Source organism: Ascaphus truei, chromosome 1 (assembly GCF_040206685.1).
Source record: "Ascaphus truei isolate aAscTru1 chromosome 1, aAscTru1.hap1, whole genome shotgun sequence".
Taxonomy (NCBI): domain Eukaryota; kingdom Metazoa; phylum Chordata; class Amphibia; order Anura; family Ascaphidae; genus Ascaphus; species Ascaphus truei.
In genome coordinates, this window is record NC_134483.1 from 381,365,395 (window position 1) to 381,391,367 (window position 25,973).

The window sequence follows — 25,973 nt, forward strand, 5'->3', positions numbered from 1 at the left end:
CTGCTGAGTGTAATGACTCAGATAAGGCGGCCTGTCAAAAACCAGCACACCCGCAGTTAATGATGACTTCAGAAGGTATAAAAGACTGCAACTACCCCGAACTTGTCTACGTCAGTGAGGAAGCAATAGCGAAACGCGTCTGACGGTTTTTGGTTACCACAGGCCACCGTAGCGAGGAGTTTGACTTCCCAGTTTTTTGGGCCAGCATCTCGCCGGTTGCACAGGCGCATGCGCAATGGAACAGGGGCTGTGCAACGTGTGTGCGGAGAGGAAAGGCAGACGGAGAAAGACCCAGCCTGTGCACAGGCGTTTGGATATCTTTTCTGCGGTCAGCTGAACTCCACGCACGGACAGGAAGAATCTGCCAGCTGGGAACCAGACAACACAAGACACCCCATTTCTGAAAGGGACGCTCTGTGGAGTCTGGCTACATCTCCTCCCTATGCCAATAAAATTGGCCGCTTGTGAGTTTTTAATCTCTTTTGTTTATATGTTAATAAATTGTATTACACTATTTTTTCCCTTTTTCCTATTTCCTGGAGGAAGATACTAGGAGGCATCCCCTCACCCTCAACCCATCTCACCCCATATAGAGGAGAAGTCATCTAATCAAGATTAAGACACCTGATGTGAGTGTGTCTCCTCCCACATTGAATGTTTACTGTCTACCCCCCTGAATGAAGAAGTGAGTTATATATGATTATTGAGTTGTTTTCTCACTGTGGTTCCCCTCTCTCTTTTTTATTTCCTACGTTTTACACGCCCTGGAGCCACAAGCAGAACAACGCGCCTGAGGACCCTTCCCCCTTTTTCTACTTTCATTATTAAGAGACTGCTTATATCTGCTTAGCTCATACCTGAGCTGAACTTTGGAGAGAGAGGAGAGATTGTCTTTACTCTCACAACCTGTCTTGAGCTCTGCCAGAAGACACAGCATAGCTGCTTTAAGACACAGGGAACACTTCTAAACCTGAATGCTGACACACCCTGAGGGAAGGGAGCTGAACCAGGAACAGAGAAGATTTTCCCTCCAAGGAACAGATAAGACTTTCATTCTTAAGAGACTTCGTATATCTGCTTATTTCATGCTATATGTTTTGGGGCTGGGAGACATGCTTATCTAGGGGAGTTGTGAACTGCATGGTGTTTCACTAGAAATACTCCCAAATAAATAGAAGCTTTTTTTACCCCTTGTTTGGATGGTTTCCTGATGTGGAGGAAACAGGCGCAATAAAAAGCCTTCTTTAATTTCACAATAATCAGTCTCTCTTGCATACCTCTGTGAACGTCCGTCTGCAGACCCCCCAATACATTTTTAAAAGATCCCCAATACATATCTTTTTTGTAATCATCATCATATCTCCCCCAGCACCCCCCATATCACCCCCCCTGCATGTCCCATCTCCCTTACATCACCCCCCCTGCATGTCCCATCTCTCTCACATCACCCCCCTGCATGTCCCATCACCCCCCCTGCATTTCCCATCTCCCCTCCTCGGCATGTCCCATCTCCCCCCCCCCCCCTGCATGTCCCATTTCCCTCTCTTCCCCACCTCAAGCGGTGGCTTGCAGGTTGCGGGCAGTAGGCGGCGGTGGGCAGTAGGCGGCAGCGTGCAGGTTGCGGGTGGGCGGGCAGGTTGCGGGCAGGCAGTAGGCGGCGGCATGCGGCTTTGTGCGGGCTCGGGGGGGAGTGGAAGAGCCGGGCGGCACGTGCATGCGAACACACACACGCGCGGCTGTGTGCGGGCTCAGGGGGGGGGAGTGGAAGAGCAGGGCGGCACGCGCATGCGTACACACACACGCGCGGCTGTGTGCGGGCTCAGGGGGGGGGGTAGTGGAAGAGCCGGGAAGCCAGAAAGAGCCAGGAAACCGCTGGGGCGGCCAGGCGGAATCCCTGGGACTGCTTCGCGGAGCCCCAGGGTTCCGCGGAGCCCCGGTTGGGAATCACTGTCCTGGAGAGTGTTCTTCACTTGGCTGGATGTTGTGAAGGGGTTTTTCTTTACCATGCAAAGGATTCTACGATCATCCACCACTGTTGTCTTCCGTGGACGTCCAGGCCTTTTTGGGTTTTTTTTGCAGCCTAAGGATGCCCTGTTTCACTTGCATTGAGAGCTCCTTTGACCGCATGTTGTGGGTTCACAGCAACAGCTTCCAAATGTGAATGCCACACCTGGAATCAACTCCAGACCTTTTACCTGCTTAATTGAAGATGAAGTAACGAAGGAAATAGCCCACACCTGTCCATGAAACGGCTTTTGATTCATTTGTCCAATTACTTTTGGTCCTTTGAAAAAGAGTTCACAAATTACGCCATTTTTAATTTATTCACTGCATCTGGTGACTTTAGCACGTTCACTTCGCTGGTATTTAAACTTAATTTTGTTGTCCACGTTTGGACCGAAATGTCAATCCATCCACAATAAGCAACTTTTTTATATATTAAAAAGACCTGTAGAGTGCCGTTTTTTCCTTGACAGAATTCAACTTGCTAAGAATGAGAAAGACACCAAATTTTGCAAAAATTTGAAAATTGTATTGCTATTACAAAAAATGTCAGTACCAAATGAATTTACAACATGACCTAATGAATATAATGAGAAAAAGACTTGCATAAGCTGACACCCCTGCTGAGACAGGCTCGACGTTTCGAGCAACAGACCTTTGTCAATAGTCTAAAAATACCATGATCGTGTATACCTTATATAGGTACATCTCCCCCCCCACCCCACCCCCAACATCTGAGGTGGCTGCAATAATCCGCAGTGACGCACGAACCTCGTGATGTCACGCCGGTTGTAGCGATGGCAGCATCCAGTGTCTACAATGTGTCCATGGCGATTAGAAGTTGTGTGAAAAATCTACAATGATTCTTGGAGGGCACCGAATATTCCAAAGTGTACTATATTTCAAACAACTATATCCACATAATAACCATATGTACTGTATAGTTCTCACAATATATATTGAGAAGTACATAAATACAAGTGAATATATTCACTTATATTTATTGAAAGATGATTCCTTTTTAAAGGAAGTAAGAGACTGTACCAGTTGTTTCAATATATTTATTGCTAAAAGAAAATATGTATATTTGGTTTAAAATATTAAGTAAATGTAATGTAAGTATTTTATCTGGTAAACTGTCCACAGTTTTTGAGGGCGCTTGGTAAAATTGTATTGAGATAAAAAGGAGTACAGGCATACCCCGGTTTAAGGACACTCACTTTAAGTACACTCGCGAGTAAGGACATATTTTCAATAGCACCATACCACTGTACGCTCGCTTCGTAAGTACGGACACTTATTCTGCCCTACAGACCGCCGTAGTAATGACTCGCTGATTCCCCTCGTCCAATAAGCAAATGTCAGCTCGCTGCAGTAATGTATTTATTATTGTCATATCATGTCATGATCAAATCATTTCCAAGATGATTCGAACTGAAAAGCATTGATGAATGATGCACACATTTTTACACATCAGCTTACTCATGGGCTAATTGTCCAATTGTTCCCACTACCAACTTGAAATCCAAGCATATGAGCTACATATGATCTAATTTGGTATTGTTAAGGCATTACAAATGTATTTTTATTTATTTAGGGATATATAAAGCCGCTTCATTTCACACTAGGAATGAATATATTAAACTTCAACAGAATTGCACATATAGATGTCTTTTATCTTACTAAAGATGTACATTTAAAAGAGTCAACATTTCACTTGTTAAAAGGTCAGATCTCAAAATACCTAGTTTAATCCAAGCACAAAAGGTCTCGGTAATCTATGTGAGGGATCTCACTAAGATTACATTCCAAATAGTGACAAATTACCTACTTCAAACTCAAATGAAATCAACCTGGGTGCATCTTTTCCTTAAAAAAAAGTCATAAAGTTTAAAAACGTAAAATAGTTTTATCAGAACTATAAACTCAGTGAGTTTCACTGATATGGAGGTGACATGTATCAGCTCAATTTGTTCTACATTCCTAAAATGCCAGTATATCCATATTGATTACTGGCGTCCTGCCTATAAAAGGCTGGAGTTTCTCCAGGAAGTTGGCATGGTTTCATGTTTTAATTCCAACAATACCAACAGCACACTTTTGATATTTTTTTAACTGCAATTCACATCAGTGAATCACAGGGAGAAGCCTCCAATTGTAATCATAAACACCAGCTAGTGGGGATAAAGTGGTCCAATGAGACACTCCATAGGATCATTGCACCAAGGTGATAGAGTGAGGCTAAGCTGTGTGCCAGAACTGATCAGCAGATGCTGGGTGATATAACCCCTCACCTCCTGCGACTGAACCTGTGCAGCATTTTTTTGGACAAACCAGGGGATCATTTAAAAGGGAAGTACCACTTTCAGGTAAGAATTGGCCTGAAGAAGGGCCACATTACTCGATACGTAGCCCCCTTATTCATGGACATTGGTTAGTAGCTATCTTTAGCTGCTATGGTTTATACCGTTTTCAGCATTGACATTGATCAGTGCTTGTGCTCCCTTGGTGTGTCTGTTCCGTTTTCCCCTTTTTTGTTGGGTTCCCTTATGAGTGTGGGAACGGGGGACACTGTTTTAAAGCATTACCTTGCTTGTGTTTTTTCACCACTGCCTGGTGTTTATGTTTAAAATTGGAGGCTTCTCCTTGTGCTTCACTGACGTGAATTGCAGTTTTTTGAGTGCCGGGAATGTTGTTGTAATTAGTATATCTTGTGAGGATTTGGGACATCCTCTTACCCGCGTGCACCATCACAAGATTTAATTCTGATTTTGGTAGTGCTGACTCCCAATCTTTGTATCTATGTTTTCATGTTTGTTCATGTTAGACTCTAGCGATCCTGTTTGTTTGCATCCAGCCTTGACCCCAGCCTGTTACCTTGACTCCGATCCTTTGCTGCCTCTCTTGACCTCAGCCTCTGACCCTGACTGTGCACTTTTGCCACCTACATTGATCCCAGCCTGTGACCCTGACTTCTCTATACTACATTCAGGACTCTGTCTCACGGTTCCGGTTGGTAATTTGATATCCTACCTTAGCCCTGTGGGTACACTTCCTGTCTTGAGACGAGCAGCGTTAAACATGGCCTTTCTGTTGTTGATCCATCATCTTTTCTGAGTGCAATGGTTTGTTTCTTCCCAATTATAAGTTGCTGCTTTGTCTTCTTTAAACTTCTGTTATGTTCATTAGTTTTTGTGACCATGACACGGTTAAATTGTTTGCATCCTCAGTTAAATGCTTGCGGAGTGTCTTACACAACTTGTTGTATTCAATGGTTGTTCTTGTGCCTTGGGATTTTAACTTGTACACGTTCAAACTAATTTACCTATACACCACACACCTGTGAACACACTTGAGATTTCTGGGACAAATGCTCATTTAAATGTCTAATGTATATAAATGATTTGAATTACCACATTTCCAGTTATCATGTTTTTTCATACAGTAGATATCAACACATGTGGCTTATTGGTTAATGTATGTGGAGGTATAGAAGTGTTTGGGCCCTCTCCTAGATTTGGTGTCTATTTCTCAGCAAGAAATGCACTTATTGAAGTATAATGAATAGGCCCCAAAGACTTCCTTTGCCTGCATAAAACAGCAGGCCTGTTTAGATTAAATTATGCATTTTAATTGAGCTGTCCTCCTGTTTGATTTTAAAATACACATTTGTAACAAGCCTTTTCATACTTTCTACCGTGAAATATCGCTCCCCTACACATCTAGAGAGCATGGATTGTAAAATAAAAAGATTCTGACTAAAAATATGTTTCCTTTGTTCTCATACAAGTAATAGGTGTTTAAATGCGTGTTTTATTATTGAAGCAAGAGCTGTGAAGAATAAAAAAGGAAAAGCGTATAACAGAAGACTTTGATTTTGTGCATCTTCGCAATATACATTGTGGAGGGATGGTAACTTTTGATACTTTTTGCCCCATTATTTAACTCCATCTTTAGGGGACTAGACGTGGTCTTAGCAGTTATGTGCAGCATAAATAATCCTCATATTTTCAGCAGCAAGCATCATACGATATCTAATTTCCTTAGTACCAGCTGTTCTGAGCAGCTTCTGGCCGAAGCCATGTGATCTTGTCAAAACAGTTTAGACCCACTCCTAAACACTGACAAAGGCTCTGGTGCAGCAATGACGGTGCTAGAGGAAAAACCTTTCGCTCAGCAACTCTCCAATGTCTACTTCACTATCCTTGCATTATTCTGCTTTAAACTGTTTGTCAAAATCAGCCTTACCATCCTGAGCCAGTTCTACATTGTGAAGGGGAATCGTAAGGAGGCAGCACGGATAGCAGCAGAGTTCTACACAGTTACCCAAGGACAAGGTACTTGCTGGCTTTCATTTGAAACCTGTTCTTACCATGTTGTAATTTGGAACTGATATAAAATTATTTTTGTAAATGAGGTTATTTGAATATTTCTTGATTACAATACTGATGATAAACAATCAGCCTATGATGGTTTGTGATATCTTTCGGCACCACTTTGTGTTAGTAATATGTTTTGGGGACTATATTTCAATAGGGTGAGTAGATTTTCAAAAGTAGAAACTGAGACATTAAAATAAAAATATTAATAAAACTAATGACCATTTAAAAAAGAAATATTAGCATGATATTTGTTGAATAGCATCTTCATGTATGCTGTATTAATGATTATGAAGTGCATTACTGTATTATATACAGAGTTTACATATATATGAACCAATGCTTTCCCAGACGAGAAAACAAAGAAGCAGCACTCAAAGCAATATGGTAAATAAAATGTATTAAAGACAAAGCTGTGCATGGTCACAGCTTTGAGCCCAGCCAGGGTTAAGATGCATAGCCAGCAAACCCATGGCTATGGCTATGCATCTTAACCCTGGCTGTGCTCAAAGCTGTGACCATGCAGCAAGCTTAAGCCTATAGGGGAACCATGTTGAATGGTTTTGAAGCAAATGGTGGCACTGTGTGCTCATTTGCATGTCATTTCCCAGAATCCCTTGCTGCAGTGGAAGTGCTGGGTGATAATGGTGAAAGGCGGGGTTGCAGACCTGTCCAAGACATGCAAATGAGGATACAGGAATATTTCCATTTGCTATATGCTTTGCTGTGGAGGGGTTTTGTCACTTTTTTTACCCACCATAACTTAACTAAGTGTGTGTGTGTGTGTTTGTTTCTGTGTTTGTTTCTGTGTTTGTTTCTGTGTTTGTTTCTGTGTTTGTTTCTGTGTTTGTTTCTGTGTTTGTTTCTGTGTTTGTTTCTGTGTGTGTTTCTGTGTGTTTCTTACTCTTTGACATGATCTGTCACATAAAAAACATGCAGTGTCTCTATTTAAGGTTTTAAGAGTTATTTTTAAGTGAGACCAAACAGGGAAAAGCTAAAAATGGGGAAATGTGAATGATTTTGAGAAAATTGGCAGGATACCGGGACGTTTAATGCTAAATAGTGATGTATGGTCTGACCGGCTGCAACTGCACCTGGCCCCGCGCTTCGAGAGGCCCCGCGCTCTTCTTGGCCCAACTTCAGTAACCACAGTTTAATGTTGCGGTGGTTAAGTTCACCACCACAACATGGAGTCTGTGATTGCCAGGGCCAGTGCGGAGTGCGGGGCCTCCGTAAGTAACGGCATCTCCTCCAGCTACCATATAAGGCAGCGTCGCCATGATAACGCGATGTCACATGACACGAGGGCGGGCAAGAGGCCCCGCGTTACCAAGGCGATACCTTACAGCAGGAGTAGATGCTGGCTTTGGAACATGTAAGATACTCCACCAAACTCCCTCGGCACTAGGCCCCGTAAAACTTCCAGACGGCCCTGGACTCACTCATGCATCAAGGCAATTTTGGAGGAAAACGGTGGCCTTTTCAGACCATGTATCAAAGTAACTCGCTCAGATTTTGCCACGTCTGATTGTGACTTGGTGAGTCTCAGTAGGAGTTGGGGAGGAGTTATATCATGCACAGATTATATTGTTAGGGTGACCAGATTTTGAAAATGAAAAAACGGGACACATTTTTTTTTTTTTCATAACAGTTTATTTATTGTAGTACACTTATACTTTACTACCATTAGTCCTTGTTACATAGTTACGTGTGTGTTTGTGTGTGTGTGTGTGTGTGTGTTTGTGTGTGTGTACACGTGTGTGTTTCGGATGTCCTCACTAATCGAACAAAAAAAAAGCCAGATGTGAATGATTCTGAACCCAATAACCAGTGTCAGGATGCCCCCTCCACAATTTCTAAAGCAGCAATCCCGACTGGGATCTTACCTGATCCGCAGTCCCTCAAGGTACTATACTGGAAGGGAGGTGTTCCCTACCTGTCTTCCAATGTCTCCCATGTGAAACTTGAGTCAGATCTGGAAGAAAGCAGGGTAGGTTAATTCGGTGTTGGTATACGGCAGTTAAGATAAGACATAGGGGGTGAGGGAGACATGGAGGGAGAGTGAGACAGGGAGGGAGAGGGAGACAGGGAGGTAGACAGAGAGGGAGAGAGAAAGGGAGGGAGACAGGGAGAGAGACGGAGGAAGAGAGAGGGAGACAGGGAGGGATACAGGGAGGGAGAGGGAGACAGGGAGGGAGAGGGAGACAGGGAGGGAGAGGGAGACAGAGAGGGTGAGGGAGACAGAGAGGGTGAGGGAGACAGAGAGGGTGAGGGGGACAGAGAGGGTGAGGGAGACAGAGAGGGTGAGGGAGACAGAGAGGGTGAGGGGGACAGAGAGGGTGAGGGGGACAGAGAGGGTGAGGGGGACAGAGGGGAGGGGGACAGAGAGGGTGAGGGAGACAGAGGGTGAGGGAGACAGAGAGGGTGAGGGAGACAAAGGGTGAAGGAGACAGAGGGTGAGGGAGACAGAGGGGGTGAGGGAGACAGAGGGGGTGAGGGTGAGGGAGACAGAGAGGGTGAGGGAGACACACCCACCCACTGATACACACATACACACACTGATACACACACACACACTGATACACACACACACACACACACACACACACACACTGATACACACACACACACACACACACTGATACACACACACACACCCACTGATACACACACACTGACACACACACCCACTGATACACACACCCACTGATACACACACACACACCCACTGATACACACACCCACCCACTGATATACACACACACTGATACACACATACACTGATACACACATACACTGATACACACACACACTGACACACACACACACTGACACACACACTGATACACACACACACACACACACACACACACACACACACACACACACACACACACACACACACACACACACACACACACACACACACTGATACACACACACACACACTGATACACACACACTGACACACACACACACACACACACACTGATACACACACACACACACTGATACACACACACACAGATACACACACACACACTGATACACCCCGCCTCCGCCTGCACTGCCCGCCAGCCCCTGCACCGCCTGCGACCGCGCAGCCACCACTGCCTGCCCCAGGGGATGGAGGGAAGTGAGTGCCGGGGGGCAAAGGTGGGAGTGCCGGGGGGCAAAGGTGGGAGCGCCGGGGGGCAAAGGTGGGAGCGCCGGGGGCAAAAGTACAAGGTGGTATAAAGGCAGGCGCACACCCGCCCCCCTGGCTGGGACCCGGGACAGAAGGGGGACACACCGCGCAGCCAACAGAGGAGCCAGGAGCGGGAAGACACACGTGTGCTCTGCACAAAGCGGAAGCCCCGCCCCCGGCTTCCTCTGACCTGCCTGCGACCAATCCCCTGCAGGCCGGCCGGATTTCTAAGTCCCGCCCCCGGCAGCATTCATTCATACACACACACAGAAAATACTTACCGGCCGCCGCATTCTCCTCACTGCCGCTGCCCCGCAATACCGGGACCAGGGACAAAAACCGGGACATTTCCGGGACACACCTTAAACCGGGACAGGACAGAAAAAAATGGGACTGTCCCGGCAAAATCGGGACAAATGGTCACCCTATAATATTGTGATATCGAATTTTGTGTCGCTGTGCACCATTGTTTTTGTCTTGTGTGCCACAAAATCTGCCTCATCTGAAGTTGTGTACTGTAAGTCAAACTTTCATCCACCAGATTTGTGAAACTTTTTGACATGTGACGCAACCATGCTCCTAAAGAGGCAGTGCTTCAAAACATACTTTTCTCTGTGTTGACTAATATACCCCAGGGCTCTTCAAGCAGGTCTCCAAAGGAGCCAGATCAGAAAACATTTAGGAATAGAAGGGCCATAACCATATTGTAATGTAATTTGCAATGCATATAAAGATTTGAAAATTATAATATTTCCTACCAGTTCCCCAAGAACTGAGTTCAAGGGCCACATGAAGGCCCTTCACGAGCCGCTAGTTAAAGAGCCCTGATATAACTCCTTGTTCCGAGTCAGTAAGACAAGGTTGTTAAACTCATTTGGCCATATACAGTACAGTCAGAGATAGCGTTGAATTGTGTGTGTCTATATAATAATAATAGCATGTTCTTGTATAGCGCTTCTAGTTGTATGTAGTGCTTTAGAATGACAATTTGCTTGCACAGGTCCCTGTCCCGTTGAGCTTACAATCTATGTTTTTGTGCCTGAGGCACAGGGAGATAAAGTGACTTGCCCAAGGTCACAAGGAACCGACACCGGGAATTGAACCAGGTTCCCCTGCTTCAAACTCAGTGCCAGTCAGTGTTTTTTACTCACTGAGCCGCTCCTTCATCCATACATACATATTTCCTGTTAAGAATGTTTTTTTTGGTCCTGTACAAATTATTGTACACTAAGCTCTTATATGTTTAGTTATACCAACAAAGAACAAAAGAAAAACAATAGGATTGACAATGTTTTAAATTGGCACAACAACGATTAGGTATAAATTCCCCAAAGAATGAACACAGATAAAATATACAGTGATTTACAAGTAATAATAACAAGGAAGAGAGGTGCATTACAGGGTTTTCTTGGTAGTAGTGGTCAACAGCATATGGGCCTCATGCAGTAATAAGCGATAAGCCAGTTATCGCCACCTTATCGCCATAAAAGGCTACAGCGATTCAGTAAGCCCGGATAAGTCGACGATAAGAGAGCTTTTCGGCAACTTTTTTTGCAGAGAAAAAATTTCGCAAAACTCGCGGCGATAAGCCATTTATCGGCAACTTATCAAACTCGTGCTATTCTAGTAGCCCTGATTAGGTTATCGAAGCTAATTGCCGCTCTAGAATTGCGATTTCCTCTCAAAATCGTCTCGTCAGTAAAAGTTGGCAAGAAGCTGCCGATAAGCGGTGAGACGGGACTTACAAAAAATAATGCATTTTTCCTGCATCGGATTGAAGCCGGGAGACTCCAGAGCGGATATCGATTAATATCAGCACGGAGACCCCCGGCATGAATCAGATGCAATAAAAATGCATTTACAGGCAACTTCATTACCTAGGTGGCTAACCGCTAAGGCAATGAAGGTGTTAATTTATTTATTTTATTTATAAAATGTTTTACCAGGAAGTAATACATTGAGAGTTACCTCGTTTTCAAGTATGTCCTGGGCATAGAGTTAAGATAACAAATAATACATGGTTACAAATACAGTTACATACGTGAAAAGGGTATACATTGCAGTTTATATATAAGACATAGCATGCACAGTTAGAGATAATATATATTATAGGCGTATGTTACAGTTTCAGGCCAGATTAAAATGTGAGACAGCTTTCGTTCTGAAAGACTGGGGGTGGCTGTGAGTCTCTGGTAGGTTGTTCCAGTTTTGGGGTGCACGGTAAGAGAAGGAGGAGCGGCCATATACTTTGCTGAACCTTGGAACCATGAACAGTCATCTGGAGTCAGATCTCAGATGATAAGTGCTGCATGTGGTAGGGGTGAGGAGCTTGTTCAGATAGATGGGTAGCTTGTCCAGAAAGTATTTGAAGGCAAGACAGGAAAGATGAACGTTGCGCCTAGACTCAAGTGATGACCAATCTAGTTATTTGAGCATGTCGCAGTGATGTGTGTTGTAGTTGCAATGGAGAACAAAACGGCATATTGAATTGTAGAGGGTGTCAAGTTTGCTAAAGTGAGTTTGGGGTGCAGAGCGGTATACTATGTACCCATAGTCAATAATTGGCATTGGCATCTGCTGTGCAATACGCTTTCTGACCAACAGACTTAGGGAGGATTTGTTCCTGTAAAGTACACCTAGTTTGGCATAGGTTTTGGATGTCGGGGTATCAATGTGCATCCCGAATGTTAAATGGGGGTCAAACCATATGCCAAAGTATTTAAAACTAGTGACAGGAGTTAGGGTGGTGTTAGTGTTGGTTCTGATCTGGAGCTAAGGGACAACAGCAGCTTTCTTGGGGGCAAAAGGGGTGAGTGAAGGGGGTACTTACTTGGCCTTTCACTCATCCCCTGTGCCCCCAATAAACATTACAATATGTAATTAGCACCAATACATAACCCACCCCCTGTACCCCCACATAAAACCATTATTTATTTATTTTAACACAGGATTGATAACATAGGCCGGCGGGTGTCCCCAGGTGGTCCCCACGGGTGTCCGGGTGTTCGCTGCGGGTGTCTGTGGGCCCTCAGGTGGTCCACGCGGGTGTCCCCTGGTGGTCCCCGCAGGTGTCTGGGGATCCTCGGGTGGTCAGAGTTTAGTGCATGAGGCCCTATGTTTTCTGTGTCCCAATATATCAAAATAAGGTTCATGTCTCACTGTATCTCTCCAGGTAAACTTGTATTCATACAGGAAGTAAATGGGTTGTATGAAGTGTGTGATGTATATACTGTAAATAGATGAATTTACATTAAATGGACAATTGTAAAGGAGCTTATCTGTGCATCAGTGGCACTACCCTGGTTAAAAATGTGGAGTTTGTGTATCAATTGTCACAAAACCGTAGCAAATTCTGTCAGTTCTCATTCTGCGTGACTGCATCAATATATCAAGGTGCTTTGCTCCATATTTTGCCCTAATTTGCTTCACTTGTGCCATGAGATTTGTGGGGAGTGGTTCTAGGATGGGATCAGGGAGGACCCAAACAGAGCAACATATTAATGAGATATATCAAAAGTTGTGAATATAACTGGTGCTGTTTTCCTCTCTCGTTACACCAGTTAAATCTGAGGTTTAAGTGGCGTTAAAGTCTCTGCTCCAAAGAGATCTGCGCCAAATGTAACAAACAACATTTCATTCATACATACAAAATATTGCTGCTCGCAAATTGTTTCAGCCTCATCCTCTCCAGTGTTAAAGTTATTTATATATTTTGATCAGCACAGTATTGCAAGTCCTGTAATGCGGCTTCTCCCTCCTCTCCTCCCCCCCCCTCGTCCCCCCCCCCCCCAGGATGTAAGTGTAAAGGTTAGCTCGGTAGGCAAATTGCCTGTACGATGTTCACTGAATGTCATGTGACACATGGTTCTGAGCTTGTGCAGAACTCAAGTGCTTGGAACCTTTTAAAAAGGCCGTCCCTATTAGGACATAAGTGAATTAAAGACAGTGGCATTTTTAATAAGTTAAATGGAGCTAATTTACATATTTATCTAAATCAGACACATACATATATTCAAATATGTTTTTAAACTTTTAACATAGTAAACTAAAGCTTTGGGTGGTTTTCACAATCTCAGTCTAATGTTTGTTGATAGGACTGTGGCCAGTCATTAAAGCCACATTAACATTGTTATCTAGCTTTGTTCTTTGTAAAATGACTATGAGGCCATCAAACAGATCAGACAAGTATCTGATGTGCTTGAATTCATTCCTGGAGAAATGCATAAAAAAAACAAAAAAAACATTTTTCACAAAATTGAAATACAGAAAACAGTGACTTGTAAGGCAGACTGATTGTTCCCTTGGAAGCCAATTACACGGATACAGTAAGTTGTTTAACACTTTTTTGACCTGCTATGTGGGACTGGTCTTTTAAATTAAAGGCAATTACCTCCCTTCCATTGAAGCACAAGGCGAGGGTTACGGAGTCATGATATCCTTGTCATAACAATGTGTCACATAACCTGCTGGCATTCGAAAGCTTCTGTGCATTAAAACTTGGGGAGGGGGGTGGGGGGAGAGGGGAATTGGAAGGTGCAACATTGGCAATTGTGTTTGCTTCAGGCACATTGTATTTTTTCAAATATAATTTGTGATTTATGATACAGTACCTGAACTAATATTTTTTTTTATTTCATATTGTTTTATTCGTTTTCTGTATAGTACAATTAATAGACATCGGAGATCCAATAATATGACTGTGCGAAGATTCTTATACATTGAGTAGGAATAATATCAATGGAATACTATAGAATAATCATACAAACACTCTTAGCTATGTACTTATATTCTCGTTATGCTTAAATTGCAAATAATTAGAGTTTAAATCCACTTTATTACGGTTATTGTTGGGAGCTCGGTTTTTACAGGGTGTTTTATATACTATATTGCGGGGTTGTAAGAACAAAAAGGAAGAACACAGAGATAAAGAGAGAGAACAACCAAGAAGGATGGGGGTGGGGGGTGGGAGGAAGTGGCAGGAGAGGAGGGGGGGAGGGGAGACCTCCTGCACTCCACAACCATTTTTTTTTACTGTTTTGTATTACATTTTGTAGTACAATTAGCGCCCCAGCCAAGAATCCCATGTTTTATAAAATTCGTCTGTGGAATGCTTTAGGAACACTGTCATCTTTTCCATCCACATCACCTTGGTTATTCTTTTTTCTACAGTCCACCTAGATGGACTATCTTCTTCCAGGAAGCTGCCACGGCGCATCTAGCCTCCTTTAGAATAAATGATCCTATCCTCCTCTTAGGCCGGCTTATATCTTCAACTGGTTCTGCCAGAAGAAAAGTCTATGGGTCTATCGGAATTGGAAGATCAGTTACATCTTTAATAATAGTTTGGATAGTGGTCCAATACTTCTGGATCGCTGGGCATGACCACCAAATGTGAACCATGTCCCCTCTTTGTCCACATCCCCTCCATCACAGGTCTGATGCTTCTGGGTAGATCTGCTTCAGACGACTTGGGGTGAGATACCAGTGATATAAACTGTTGTAACTATTTTCTTTGATAGTGGTACTTTGCAGCAAACTCCCAAATATCTTCCCAGTCGTCTCTATCAATTTCCAAATTGAGGTCGGCCGCCCATTTGAGCATATAGTTGTGATCAGGGGTGTCCCCCGCAGCCTCCATACCTGCATATATTTTTGTGATCAGGCCTTTTTGGCAAGTACCTCTTCTACATAATACTTCAAAATTTGAGATAGGGGTGAATTCTAATTTTGGGAATTTTTTTGCAGAAAATGCAGTATCTGTAAATATTTAAACATAGAGTGGTCTGTGGTCTCATATCTGGTTTGTAGCTCCTGGAAACTAAGGACTGTCCCGTTATGTAATAAGTCAGCAATTATCCTAATATTTTTAACTTTGAATTGATCAAATTGTTTGGTATCACATCCTGAGGAAAAATTTGGATTGTTAGAAAATTGAATAAGCTGAGGTGGTTGATATAAGTTTAAATTTGCTCTTAGACTTGGTCCAAACCTCCCATGTACATCTCATCGGACTCTGCTCAAACTGTTTCACCTGTAGCTCCTTTTTTTTCAGGGCCCATAAGGACATTGGCAGAGAAGACGTTCTGGCATACTGAGATTCAATTGCTAACCAGCAATATTGGAGTGGGTCAGCATTCCAGATCACCACTTGCCGTAATTGGGCCACCTGGTAGTACTTTGAGACATCTGGGACGCCCATGCCTCCTCCTATTTTTGACGTGAGCATAAGGCCTCGTTCAGGGTGCCAGAGGCAGGAGTTGGAGGGCGGGCGTTCACGTGTGCGAGCTTCAGTCTGCTGGGCGATGTGTGCACATCATCCCCAGCAGACATTTTCAAGAGTTGAGGAGGCGGGGAGGAGGCGGGGCTACAGACAGCAGCCTATGGATTGGTGTTGCTGTCTTGAAATCATTCTCAAGAATGATTTCATTGGCTGCCAAAGTACCACTGACGCTGCTGCAGCTTCAAAAAACAAGTTGGGTTGTTTATTGAAACTGTAGCCAGCGTCAACTCCGTACTACGGAGACAGGGCAGCTGCTACCCTGACAACCGCAATTCACTTTACATACATTGTTTCGGACTGCCGCCCGCACGTAAGCACGCCCTCCCTCCGAAGCCTGCACCCTGAACGAGGCCTAAGGGATCTGGCTGTTCTGGGCCTTTTGCCCTGTCAGATGTAATGGAATATTTTATTCTGTAGATTTTTTAATTCAGATCCAGGTATCCTGACCGGAAGGGTCTGGAAGGGATATAATTACCTTGGAGTATATTAATTTTCACTGATATTATTCTCCCGATCCACGACACCTGGAATCCTTCCAAGTTTGCCAAATCTTTTTTGATCTTGTGGAATAGGGGTGGGTAGTTGCTTTGATATAGCGAGTGGTGGTACCTGGTCATATTTACTCCCAAATATTTAATATGAGAGGAACTCCATCTGTAGTTGAAATTCAGTTTTAGCAGTTTAAACTCAGGGTCTTGGAGATTCAAATGTAGGGCCCCTGATTTATCATTGTTGATTTTGTATCCTGAGATTTTTTCGAAATCTGACAAAACGTTTTGGAGATTGGGTAGAGAAGTCTGGGGACTCGTTAGTGTTGAAATAATATAATCTGCAAATAGAGAGATTTTGTAGTTTGTTTTTCCAATTGCTATGCCCTGTATATTTTCATTTGCTCGTATATTTGCGGCTAAGTGTTAAATCGTTAGGGCGAATAGAAGAGGGGACAATGGGCATCCCTGTCTTGTGCCATTCTTAATTTTTATTGGGTCCAACCCATTCCCTGGGAGCTTAACTAAAGCTGTCGGGTTTTGATATAATGCTCGTACTCCTAGAGACGTCTTTAAATCCGAATTTCTGCAATGTTTTATCTAACAATACCCAGTTTATTCTATCGAACACCTTCTCTGCATCTAGGCTTAGAAGGATAGCTCTGGCTCCAGTGAGATGGACATGGTCCACTATATGTATTATTTTCCGAGTGTTATCTGAAGCCTGTCTACCCGACACAAATCTCACCTGATCTATGTGGATCAATCTCTGCAGTATTGGATTTAACCTGTTCGCCAGAATTTTGCTGTATAATTTCATATCATTGTTTAGAAGAGAGATCGGGCGATAGCTACCGCATTGCATAGGGTCTTTACCCTCTTTGTGAATAATGGCCAGATTAGCAGTTGACATGGTTATGGGGATTGGTTTTCCTTCTAAGAATGAATTATACCTCTCCAATAGATGTGAGAAGAGTATTGCCAGAACTTTTTTTATAATAGACGTTGGCGAATCCATCAGGGCAGGGGACTTAGATATTTTTAGTGCTTTAACCGCTTCAGCAAGTTCGGTTTGAGTAATCTTCCCGTTTAGGGCCTTCGATTCGTCTTCGGTCAGTTGGGGGAGCTTACAGTTTTCTAAATACTTAGTTATAGCCTCTGAATTCTGTGGCTGTGAAGTTCCCCTTGAGGAATTCAGGTTTTATAATTTTATATAGAAGTTGGTAAATTCTTGCGCAATTCTCTTCTCGTCATATACAATATTGCCCTTTTTATCTTTAATTGCCATTATTTGTGATCTCATACGCACCCCCCTCAGTTTATTAGCTAATAGTTTGTCAGCTTTGTTTCCTTTGTCATAGTATCGTTGATTGGTCCATTTCAGGGCTTTCTCAACGTCCTCTAATTTAATTTGCCTTAGTTCTGATCTAGCCGCCATCAGGGATTTGTCCAGTTTCTTTGTTGGATTAGTTTTATGTAATTGTTCCAGATTTTAAAAAATTATGTTAGTTCTTTGTATATATTTATCCTGGCTTTTTTCTTATGGGATGCAATGGAAATCAAATCACCCCTGATTGTGGCCTTATGAGCTTCCCAAAGCATCGCCGGGGAGGAAATTGAGTCCTTGTTAATATTGAAAAATTCTCTTAGGGTCTGCTTGATTCTGTTCTCTATTTCAGGGTGGTTCAGAAGTGAGTCGTTCAGCCTCCAGCAGAAAGTATAATTTTTGACAAAGGGGGAGGGTTAGAGTGAGATCAATTGGTGCGTGGTCCGACCATGTAATGGGCCCGATATCTGCATACGAGGTGGCCTGGAGAATACTTTTTGTTATGAATAAGTAATCTATTCTTGAGTAGGTCTGATGGGGTGGGGGGGTTAAAAAAATGTGTTGTCCCTCTGGCCCTAATGTTCCGCTCTCCAAATGTCCGTTAGGCAAAAATCTTTTATTATTTCTCTAAGTTGTTTTGCTGTTTTTTGAATATGACTTGTGTGAGACTGACCCGGGCCTGAGGATCTATCCACCTCAGGGTTATAGACCATGTTTAAATCTCCTACTATGAGGGAGACCAGAAATTTGGGTTCAATCGCTTACAATACTGTTTTCAGGAAATCTGTCTGATTCTCATTTGGTGAAAAGAGATTGATTAAAGTAAAGGCCGCACCTGAGAGAGAACCATGGATTACAAGGAATCTGACTTCTGGATAGGTGATTGTTTTTTCTACACTGAAGGGAACACCCTGTCTGATTAGGATTGCCACCCCTCTTTTTTTACTGCTGAAAGAAGATTAGAATGCTTGTGGGAACACGCTCCTGAATGTGTTAGAGGGGGTAGTGGACATCAAAATGAGTCTCTTATAGGAACACTATATCTCCTTTTGATCTTTTAAGTTCCTGGAGCGCCAATCTCCTTTTTATGTTGGTCTGGAGCCCCTTAACATTTAATGAGATTATTTTTATAGAGGTGGAGTTAGCCATAGTTAATATCACTGAACTAATATTTTTAAATGCAAACTTCCAGGACCTTTTAGTTGGAGGTCTGTAATACTGTATTAAAATATATTAAAAACAAAGTAATACATATATATATATCTTTAAAATATACCCAATTATCCAATACCAATATTTGACAAATTTGACCTATTAGATGAATATATATATTATATATATATATATATATATATATATATTTTTAGCATCTTTGTACTTGTAAGTTATAATTTTATGAAGAGCCATTTGAAATCTGGATCTATATGAGTGTACACGTGTGAAGAACTTCAAATATGTATGTATATTTAGGGCCAATTTATATGCAGTGCTTTACGTAAGTATTAAACATGTCATAACACAAAACATGGATAAGTGCAACTAAAATGTAAAAGTAAAAATTGGGAGGAGTTAGTTCCTGCACCCAAAAGTTTACAATCTCATGTAAGTACTGCATATTTATTTCCGTAGCACAGTTAACCCTTTCATTGCTGGGAGACATGATCGCATTGTTGCGGGTGGAAGTGAAGAATTACAGTCATTGCTTCCTTGGAACGTTATCTCTCCCCAGAAAAGGATTATTTTTCCTGTACGTCATAGGTCGCTAGAGTGCCAGTTCTCGAGACGTTCAGCATAACGCATGGCTCATTCAAAGAGCTAAAGGGGTGAGTAAGTCCATCTCAAGAGAGTAACAAAGTTTAGGAGAAAAGTTTTGTTAATGAAATAAAACTTTTTTACGGGTTTTAAATATAGAGAGAGAGGCGCTTGGCAGATATTGACGGGAAGAGAGTACCCATAGGTACTAAATGGAGCCATGTGGAAAGTTTCAGGCATGAGAGGGCAGTGGAAACTAGAGATGCAGCCTTCAGCTTTGGTTTAACTCACTAGTTCTTAGAAATTAGGGCCTCATGCAGAGAGCATCGTTATTGCAAAACTCGCCATTTTTTGTTCAATTTCCCTCAGAAAACGGCATAAAATGGCGAGTTGCGAAAAACGCGCCATTTTTTTATTTCTATGTTTAAAACTCGCCTCGCGGCTGGCGAGAACCTCCATCGCGCCATTTTTAAAACTCTCCGAATGCAGAGAGGTGCGAACGGCAAGTTGCGGCTGTTCGCGCCAAAAAAAGGCGCGATTCTCGCATTTTTGCCGCGCCACGAAAATATGGCAAGATGGCGCTCGCCGCCTATAGTAAAGGGGAAAAAAAAGGCGCGAATTTGTTTTTACACGTTTCTGAAGCGCGCATCTCGCCAATTTAAACTCGCCACACGCATCCATGTTAAACATAGCAGAATTCGCACTTTTCTGCATATGGAGAATAAAACTCTCCAAAAAAGCTACTTTTTATGAAATTCGCCATTTTTAAAATTCTATGCTCTCTGCATGAGGCCCTTAGACTTTTTGAATAACAGATCTAGTTCCATACATTGTCATAAATTAATGGTAATTGACAAATAACCACTAGTGAATCAGCTAGTAGAGGTTAAAAAAAAAAAGCATTATTGTGACCTATTGTTTCAACCACTGCAGGAATGTGTGTAAGTATTTTGCACGCATGCAAATCGTTATGTATGTGTGTAAGTGGAAATAAATAAGTACATGTATACATAATAGCATGGAATAGAACAAAACATTAAATTATAGAGTGACATTGCTGCTTTAAAAAGCTTTTGGTCATTCTTCTGGGCTCCCCAGTTTTCCTATATACTGATAATGTATTAAAGCAACAAAAACATTTAACACTGCACAATTTTTTTTATTATAGGTTTGAAGCCGTGGGTCTCCGAAGCAGAACTGTGTTAATTTCAACTCTGGGGTCCCCCTGCTTCAAGAGATACTTATTTCCATAGGGGGTGCCGGTATCTCTCTGTAGTTTAAATGTCCAGTTCTCGCGGGCCAATAGGAAGCCACAAGGGATGATGTCACGGCTTCCTATTGGCCCGCGTGATGGGACACATTTAAACACTGTTACCCCTATGGAGGTAAGTATCTCTGGAAGCAGGGGGTCCCTGGACCTGAAAACAATGCAGTTCAGCTCCGGAAAACCCCTGCATCAATACAGTAATGAAAAATTATCTATTTAAATCGCGCAGTGCTACATGTTTTGCTGCTTTAAGTGCTCTACAGAAATGTATTCTGGTGAATGCTGCATTTTGCATTCTCATGTAATATACAGTATGCGTTTTCCTGGGTGCATTTAGCATTATGAAACTACACTCACAGGTGTAAATGGATGCTTTTCCTTTTAAGCCGACTATTCACATCCCACTCACAGCATTGTTTATTAACATGGAAAGCGGCTCCTTTTCACTTGCCAAAACACAGTGGAAAGATTGACAGCACTAATGCTACAGTGAATGGCCAGAGTAAGGTTTTCCTAGTCTCCATTCTTAACAATTGATAATGTCAGTCAGCAACAGTTGTTGAAGGAAATAAAATGTGCAGGGCAAGTTCCCAGCATTCATTCCGGACAGATCACAGGACTAAAAATAAAAACCAATGCACAATATGTTTGCGGACAGAGGTGCAACAAAGATTAATGCTCTAAAATCTTTCAGTGCCAAAAGTTAAGCTAAGGCATTGCTTGGTAATGTTGGCCACTCTGGTATTTAAATAGTTAAATCATTACGGGGTAAATTCTATATAGGCTGAATCTGGCATTTGAGCTGTTTTAGGCCGCAAATCCTCATAGACTTCAATGGAGATTTTTGCCAAAAATGTCCCGAACGTATTTTGACTATATACTGTAGAATTAACCGTTAATTGCCATGAATTCCTGATAATGTGCATGGACACACTAAACGTGTTGGATGTGACTCAATTAGTAATTACTTCCTTCATGAATGTCCGCTCAATTAGTAATTACTTACTTTAAGAAGAAATTAAATTGAGTGGACATTCATGAAGTAAGTAAATAATTAAATGTAATATATAAATGTAATATTCAGGGAGTCTCATGTGCATAATTCTCGGTTCTTCTGATTTATCGTAAATAAAATGATAGTACCTCCACTTCTGTGATCAATTCCTTCTTAGATATAGTTATGACATCTTATCACAGTAGGATAGACAAATAGGCTAAGAGATTTCTCTTTTCTACTATGATAAGACTTCAGTACTATATCAGTGATGGGGCCTTTTGGGTCATGTTTTTGAGACTTTCAGGATGCTGCAATAAATGTTTTTATGGAGTATGTTTACCAGGTCTCATAGTCGATTTCTCTATCCCACTTTGATAAGACATTTCCAGCATTTATCTGACAATGAGATGTGAGGGCCTGATGTATCTCCTAATATATAGACATTCGTACTTTCGGAAGTAATTCATTACCAATTGAGTGGGCATTCAATAATTAGCACCATAGCGAGGGTGAATCCAGCAACACAGAGGAGAATGCAAGCAGCAGTGAAGACATCAGGAAAGAGCACAGGAGTGTGGAGGGGCCCAGGTGACATTTCCAGAGGCACCTGGTGAACGGAGCATCTTGGCACCGTCCTTCACTGTGATGAGCCGGTTGATGCTGTAACATTGAGAGGGCAATGAATGCCTGTCAAATACATATAGTACAGTAATTCTCAATATTGCGCCTTGTCTCTGCTGTTCCCTTCCTACCATCCACTCCTGTCTTATCTTTATCTGAGCCTCTGCCCTGACCTCTGTCAATATCCTTTTTTTTGGTATTTTATTCAATATGCTGTGAAGTTAGATTATTGTTGCTCCATGTCAGGGGAGCCTCAAAGCTCCATCACATTAAATAGGTGTCTATATATATGATTTGTGGTGTTTTTTTTTGTTTTTTTTTACTATCTCCCTTCACAGGGAATGGGGAATATTTACATTTTTAAACTTGCCTTCTGAGTTTAGGAAATTATTACACTTGATTATTTGTATGGGCTCAACACATAGTTTATGTGGCAGTCAATGCATACCAGGTATCCTTGAAAAGCTGGTTAAGCTCACGCTGCTAGAGCTGCTGTCCGAAACAGCAAAAGGTTATTGGTTCTGATCCTATTGGGCCTGACATAAGTACACCATTTCTCACAAGGTGTCTTAGGTTTCTCAATATAGGTCTTCTGGAAATCCTTTTAGGAAGTGTGGGGGGTGAGTAATTTAAATATACTTTGCATATCTCCCAGGTATCTAAGGTGAGCTCCTTTTTGAGCACAGAAGTCTCTTCATATGTTATTTGGAGGGAGGTTTGAGGGGATATATACCTAATAAACACACAGATACTCAGCAAGCTCTGAGAAACCCCAAACATTACCACATTATATATGTGTGTGTGTGTGTGTGTGTGTGTGTGTGTGTGTGTGTGTGTCACAAAAGGAGTGCTAGTGGGCGTGGCTAAATGTATACAACAAAAAATAAAGATGCCCAAAGCTACTTTAAATTTGACAAAAATACACAGTGCAATACCTATATATTTTCTTGAAATAAATATATATATATATATATATATATATATATATATATATATACCTAGTGCTTAGGGCTCTTCTAAAATAGGTCTTCTCTCTCTCTCTCTCTGCACCCCCTTACCCCTCTATCCCATATTTCAGGCTTTGAATTTTTAGTGATGGAATAATAAAAAACGAATCTGCATTTTTGAGACTAATCCTCGGGTGAAAGAAACTTGTGGATGTCAATCTCTGTGACAAGTTTACCCATCGCTACAGTAATAACCCGTTTAACTGAACAGTGCACCTGGCAGTGCTTTGCTGGATTACTTACAGAGTCTGGTCACTCAGTCTTGCCATCTTGTGTAGGTATTGGCTATCTGGCTGCAGCTCAGAGATATATTTGTCCAAACCCCTTTTACTCTAACCTGTGCTAGCTTTATAAGGTCCCTTGCATCATATGGATGTTTTTATTTTCCATTAGTGCTTTACCATATGCTATTTGTTTTGTTGTCCATTTTTTTTTTTGCTTTTATGTATTGTAGGAATCAATTACTTCAGCAAATTCAACTTAACTTTGTTCTCAACCAGTGGGTCTTGTTTTTCTGTTTTGTTGAGATGGTTGTTTGCCATCTAGTGGTAAGCCACCAATACGTAAAGCAGCAGTCCAAGTGGACGGTTATTTTATTTTATAATTTTTTCCCTTTAATATGTGCATCAATACAATCCAGACAATGATAACTAATTAGCTAAGTTGCCGATCGGTAAAGATTGAGCTCGGGGGTTCATTAAATGTCTGTCAGTGCAGCAGAAGAGGACCAAAGATGTAAAGTTGTGTGGGAAAGATCATGTGACCAGGCAGTCACTATATATAATTGGTGCACTGCTAGAGAGAGAGAGAAGGGCTCCAAAAGGGGCTGTTTCATCAGCGGAAGGGGATGTGACTTTTGTAAATGGTTGCTATAGAAACAAAAAATGCTTGTTACATTATAATACATAATACATTTATTTGACTACCACATGTATTACTACTGTGAAGAGGTATGTACATTAATGGCGCTATATAAATAAAGACATACAATACATAAAAAATGTCACTGTGGTTTTCTGTTTGTTTGGTACTTAAATGGTACAATTTTTTTTATAGTACAGAACTGATTTGTTAAAAAAAAAAAAAAAAGTCAGATATTGCCTGGTCTGCAAATTTAAAGCAGAAATCCTACTTTTAAAAAATAAATTATAAATAGGTTTCAAGCACGGAGTCTCCGGAGCTGAACTGCGTTAATTTCAGCTCCCGGACCCTCTGCTTCCCAAGATACTTACCTCAATGGGTTGTATGTGGGGAACATAATGGTACTTAAATATCCTGCATCATGCGGGCCAATAGGAAGCCATGATGTCATCCCTTGCAACTTCCTATTGGCCCACGGACCAGGACATTTAAACCTCCAGAGCTGCTACCTCTCGGGAAGTATGTATCTCGGTGAGTATGGGGTCCCCGGGGCTGAAATTAACGTGGTCCAGCTCCGGAAACCCCCTACTTTCCACCTATTGAAAAAAAATATACATGTTTTGTTCCTTTTAATGGGCACAATTCAAAATCTGTCACTATGTTTTTTGGATTTTAAAGTATATTTACATTATAATTCATCCTTATTGATCATGCTATCCTGCTTAACAAACTCCAGAGCTCTCGAATAGGGAAGCATGCTTTAAACTGGTTTCAGTCCTACCTATCAGGTAGATCCCAACATGTGTCCATCTCAGACTCTAACTCCAACCCCCTGGATATCAGCTGTGGTGTCCCGCAAGGCTCTGTTCTGGGGCCACTACTCTCCTCAGTGTTCATTAATGATCTTCCCACAGCCTGTAAGGAAGCCTCAATACACATGTATGCAGATGACACAATCCTATATGCACACAGCCATAGCCTCTCTGACCTTCAACACATACTTCAGTCTGACTTTTTGAGACTCGAAAACTGGATTTCCCAAAACAAACTGTTTTTAAACACTGACAAGTCTGTAACAATGGTATTTGGGGCCAAGACTACATTTTTAAAGCTTCCAGCGACTGAGCTCCAGATTAGAACTAACGCTAAAACCACCCTAACCCCTGTAACTAGTTTTAAATACCTGGGCATATGGTTTGACTCCCACTTAACATTCGGGATGCACATTGATACCCTGACAACCAGGACCTATTCCAAACTAGGGGTACTTTATAGGAACAAATCCTCCCTAAGTCTCCTGGTCAGAAAGCGTATCGCACAGCAGATGCTAATGCCAATTATTGACTATGGAGACATATATATATGAGAGTATATGGCTCGGCACCTCAAACCCACCTTAGCAAACTTGACACCCTCTACAATTCAATTTGTCGTTTTGTTCTCCAATGCTACTACAACACACATCACTGCGAAATGCTCAAAGAACTAGATTGGTCATCACTCGAGTCTAGGCGCAAAGTTCACCTTTCCTGTCTTGCCTTTAAATTCTTTATGGGCAAGCTACCCAGCTACCTGAACAAGGTCCTCACCCCTACCACATGCAGCACTTATCATCTGAGATCTCCAAAAGACTGTTCATGGTCCCAAGGCTCAACAAAGTATCCGGTCGTTCCTCCTCTTACCGTGCACCCCAAAACTGGAACAATCTACCAGAGACTCTTACATCCACCACCAGTTTAAGTTCTTTCAAATCTAAGGCTGTCTCACATTTTAATCTGGTCTGTAACGGTTTCATACGCCCAT

At 42.1% G+C, this 25,973-nt stretch overlaps 1 protein-coding gene across 2 annotated transcripts in view; it reads left to right on the top strand.

Annotated features, from left to right (window-relative positions):
* The first annotated feature begins 6,096 nt into the window (after positions 1-6,096).
* ASB5 (ankyrin repeat and SOCS box containing 5) overlaps positions 6,097-25,973 on the top strand; it is a 65,013-nt gene continuing 45,136 nt past the window's right edge. For both annotated transcript variants that reach the window (XM_075611020.1, XM_075611011.1), the window contains exon 1: positions 6,097-6,341. In XM_075611020.1, coding sequence (XP_075467135.1) covers positions 6,149-6,341 — 193 coding nt within the window. In that variant the 5' untranslated portion in view covers positions 6,097-6,148. The remainder of the gene's footprint in view (positions 6,342-25,973) is intronic.